Raw genomic sequence first — 4,915 nt, 5'->3', positions numbered from 1 at the left:
TGATGTGTTACTAGCGTCACGTGACCTCGATGACGCAACAATATTAAAAAAACAGCTGGATATCGCGTTTTTCTTTTCTTAGATCTTTTTCAAAACCCTACTACGACTGGATATACTAATAATGCAAAAAATGTTTATCAGTCGTATTGATTGTTGAAATATTTGTATGACGAACAATACATTACTCACTGACAGGTTATAGTCCATGAGCCAAATCCCCAAAACTGAGAGTTGACTACCAAACAGAGGAACTAAACGCCACTATATTTTTTAGTTAGTCATATATCTGAAGCGTCTGAAAATATGTAGTGGACACTTGAGATCCACAGCTAAATTACTTTTGGTAGCTATATTTCAAGGTGACTACCAATCCATGAAAAATCACCATATATACAAGTTATTTTGCATCTGGACACCTAAATCGAAGGTCGCCTTGACAGGGTGTATTTCAAATGAGGTTTGACTTTCAGCAATGTTTCTCTGTGAGAACTGAGTAACAAAGCTCAGAACTAGATGTCCAGTATTCCCGTCAGTGGGACATCCAATTTTTCTAAGATATCCGCATAGCCTATATTGACAGGGCTCAAAATCAATAGGCTTTTTCCCACAAACAAATTGATGGTCTACACTAACTGTCAAGATGGTTGGTTGAGGCACTCCAGACTTTCTGCGGTGAGAAGAAAATCCAAGATGACCACCTGATATTCTTTCTGAATTTTGGACCGAGTTCAAAATCAATAGGCTTCTTCACACAGAATTATCAACTGTCTATACCACCTTTCGCGCAGATTGGGGCCGAGCAGTTTCAGACTTATCACTGTAACGATGAAATCCAATATGGCCACCTAGCAGCCATATTGGATGTTGAAACAGGCTCAAGATCAACAGGCTTCTTTTTACAGACCAACGCAGTGTCCGTGCCAAGTTTTCTGATGATCAGATAGAGCCTTTTAAAGCTATCGCTGTGAAAATGACGGAAGAAAAAGATACAAAAAACTGATGACTAATACATAAGGCCTTCCAGTCTCAGAGACTGGAGGCCTATTAATAAAGAAATTCAATATTGAAAGCGTGTTTAATTAATCGAACTATAACACATTTTCATTCAACATAAAATTTATTCTCTGACATTTGTTTGAGGCATGTCAATTTCTGGACTGTAAGCTAAGTAAAAAGAAAAACAAAATCAGCAAAATGCTAGTACTGGTTCAACCAACAAAGTTGATAAAGTTAACCTATGAATAGATACAGGCTGTAATGGATGGCTGCTAAAGAAGAGAAAAGCTGTCACCCATGTTGGCATAAGTAAGTTGTTTGCACATCTCTGTGCATTTCAGGCCATTTATAATGCATGTGCAATCAGTAGATTGACCAGATCAAGTACATTTGCATGATATCAGACTGAGGACGACATCTGGAGCTGGGGAACCTGGCATCGACTGCGCACTAGATTGCCGATGAGATTTGTTACCCATCCGTGTTCTGCACTAGGGATAGGAATATCTGGGGAGTTTATCAGACTTCGTCGCCAGATAGCAGCCTGGTAATTTGAACGACGTGTGTACTGCAGCAAACAGTCCTCACATGATGGGAATTGTCCAGATTCGATTTCACCCCTTTTGCTATGGAACATTTGATATCGCAGCTCATTGACCTCAAGTACTTTGCTGTTACGACAGTATAGTTGACAAGTAAACTCTTGAACAAGAACAATACTGAATATTTCATCAGAAGGGTCCAAACATGCCGAGTGAGGCAAATGCTTCCAGGAGCTTCGGATCGCATATCATTTGTTTCAATGCTTTTTGTTTCCCTTTTCCAGCAAACAAGATAACTGTATCACATCCAGTACATGAATGAAGACCTATCATCGCTTTGCAAACATCGTTTCCAAATGCGTTAGGTAGTTTTGTGATGTCACAAACCTCACAGATGATTTTGAACTTCATTTCAAGAAGATCCTACTGTTGATACTCTGGCTCATCCCTAGACAAATAATGAAGACATCAGTATCATTTGTCACATAACTAGATTTGGGAAGTTCTTTGCAGCGTGTTTGGCATATAACAGAAGACACGTGTCTGCCTATTCTTCTCCAGAATCTCTTTCCATTGGATGTTTGTAACAGGAGATACATGTCGTCTTCTCTTGTTCAGTTATCGCGCGCCACTCCCTTTCCATTGATATTGAGGTACATTTTGTCAAGGTTTGTTACGGTTACTTTTGATTTAGATGCCCACATGCAAACTAACATGCATTTTTTATGATTTTTTAATGAATTGGTAGCTATCTTTACAAATGGCTGCCAAAAAGTCATTTAGCTGTGGATCTCAAAAATCTATCACATTATTTAGACACTGCAGACATAAGGCTAACTAAAAACCATAGTTACGAATTGTTAAATTTCTAACGATATTTGCAAATTCCTAACAAACGGAACACACACACAAAATGGTGTTTGAAGGTATCCTGCCTTCAAGCAATCTTGATATATTCTTATTTTGATGCTAGTAGTTATACTACAAACACGTACTCAGAGCAAATTAATTTTAAAGAACGCCATAAATATTAACATTTGAAATTTCACCACAAGGGGGGGAGTTAATTGGTTTATCTTGAAAAATCGTGATGGCGGAGTTATTGTCGAAGAAACCTGCGAAGAGCATTTTAAAAACTTCTACTAGTTTCGAACAGCCCGAAAGTCAGAAACCGTATGTAACATATATACTTTTATACTATTTGAATAACATGTTTTTGTTTTTTTTCATCTTCTACTGGTTTCTTTATAAGGGTTGTTTATTTATTATGATACCGTTTGTAATGTTGCATCATTAAACGTTATTGTTAGTAATAATATTAGAATTACTAAGCCTACGTACTGAAAGTTAAAATGTAGTCGTTACATTGCTAGTATTTACTGGTACGTTAATGATGCGGCGGCGGCGGCTTTTGCCTAGAGTTAGAGGACTAAAGGTTATCAGTTTTGGAAAACAAATATCTTAACATGTTAAATATTTGTGTCATTATCTCCCACTTAAACATTAAATATATAATAATAATATTATAATATACTACTACCAGCAAAGTTACCTGGCGTTGCCCGGGTTTTCGAAAAAACAACAACCTACTCTCTCTATTTCCCCATTCCATATTTCAAATATATTTTGTGAACTTATGAAAAAAACAACCTTAGGTTTGATTTTTGAAAATAAACTATGAACCTGTTTTAAATCAGGGATTCCTTATGAACAATGTTTTTGATTTTCCTTCACTGGCAAGGATAAATAGGCCCTTATCGAGAATATTAAGATTATCTTATACACATATGAGTACCCCTTCTGGTGAAGAGGATAAGCCAAGCTTTATTCCCCCCATCCCCTGACTCCCTCCTCAAATATTAAAATTTCAAATGTAAGTGTATGTAATATTATACTGAATTTGCTTTAATATAAATTTGATATATTTTTTATGAGTGTGATACCATATTCACATTATGACATTGATGTATGAAATATACTACAAACAAAATGCAATATTGTACTTTATAAGATATCAAAAGAAAAAAGAATTCCACTTCCAGTTATCGAACCATCAGGAAAAGAAAGTAGAATAAAATACATTCGCAAACTCGAGTTTAATCTCATTTTACACAATAAGTATTCTAATGTAAGCCTTACTCTTTTCCGTAGTCTTTTTATGGTAGATAGCATAATTTTATTTTATAGGCTAGGCTTACTTTTTCCTTTTCCTTTTTCACACACACACACAACATTCTAATTTTGCATACATTTCTTTTGCATGTTTGATGTTAATGATCTATAATAAAATAGACCTATAATGCTATATTCTAAATTAAATGTTAACTAAAACTTATCAAAAAATGTCAAGTCTATGTGGAATTTATTTGTGTAATGTATTTGTTAATGTTAAAAGTACTGGTTTGGCTAGCAGACAATAGATGTGTATGTCAATGAAAAATGTCGTTTTTGGTACCTTCACATGAGGAAAGTGTGAGCTGTGCAATGAATGCAGCAGACAAACAAGCCAGCAAATGGAGAGATTTTGAGTTTTATATATATATTACTATTAGTATTAGATCATGTGTAAAATTGGAGTATAACTATAACTAAACATTAATTACTGTTCTCAAGAACTCTGAAAATTGACAGTTATGTTTAAGACATAATTACTTTAGGAAATTGCTACTCAAAAATTACATTTCAGTTAAAAAGGAAACATATTTTATGGGGATTATAAGTGATGTTTATGATAAGTTTCAATCAGATGTTATTGTGATGTGTAGTACTAGTAACTTAGCTTACAGGTCATATTGTGCATAATCAAATATCTATTGAAATATATTAAATATTAGTTACTACCCAAGTAGTAATTTGAAATATTTCTGCTGCAGTTGTTTTATCACAATTTAAATGAAAATAATATAGAAAGACCTTTAATAAAAAGTTGATAACATTATGAGCCAACATGGGACCTATTGGTCCATCTTGATTGTCCCATTCTCTAAACTAAATTAAAACTATTAATAAATAAGTTAGAAAAAGAAAAAATCTTAAAGCCAGCCCTTATCATTCATATACTTATCAAGCTTTCTCTTAAACTCACTTAAATTTACTGCCTTCACAACATCAGAAGGCAATCCATACCAAAGGCCAACCACTCTGTTAGAAAAATACAACTGTCTTAGCTGAAGATGACCCCTACACTGCCAAGATTTATACTTTTGTAACCTAGTCCTACTATTCTCGCTGTTAAATATGAAAAAAGATGATGTATCAACACAGTTAATTCCATTTACAATCTTAAACACTTTAATCAGATTCCCCGTAACTCTTCTTTTTTCAAGATGAAATAATTTGAGAGATTTCAACCCCTCCATCCCAGGCATCATTCTTGT

At 34.5% G+C, this 4,915-nt stretch overlaps 1 protein-coding gene across 1 annotated transcript in view; it reads left to right on the top strand.

The window, feature by feature from the left end:
• Positions 1-2,603: 2,603 nt before the first annotated feature.
• LOC106474763 (protein phosphatase inhibitor 2-like) overlaps positions 2,604-4,915 on the top strand; it is a 24,024-nt gene continuing 21,712 nt past the window's right edge. Inside the window, exon 1 of the mRNA XM_013935455.2 lies at positions 2,604-2,711. Within this exon, the coding sequence (XP_013790909.1) occupies positions 2,629-2,711 (83 nt within the window). The 5' untranslated portion in view covers positions 2,604-2,628. The remainder of the gene's footprint in view (positions 2,712-4,915) is intronic.

Source organism: Limulus polyphemus, unplaced genomic scaffold, assembly GCF_000517525.1.
Source record: "Limulus polyphemus unplaced genomic scaffold, Limulus_polyphemus-2.1.2 Scaffold7658, whole genome shotgun sequence".
NCBI classification, from domain to species: Eukaryota; Metazoa; Arthropoda; class Merostomata; order Xiphosura; family Limulidae; genus Limulus; species Limulus polyphemus.
This window is presented reverse-complemented; position numbering and strand designations above follow the sequence as displayed.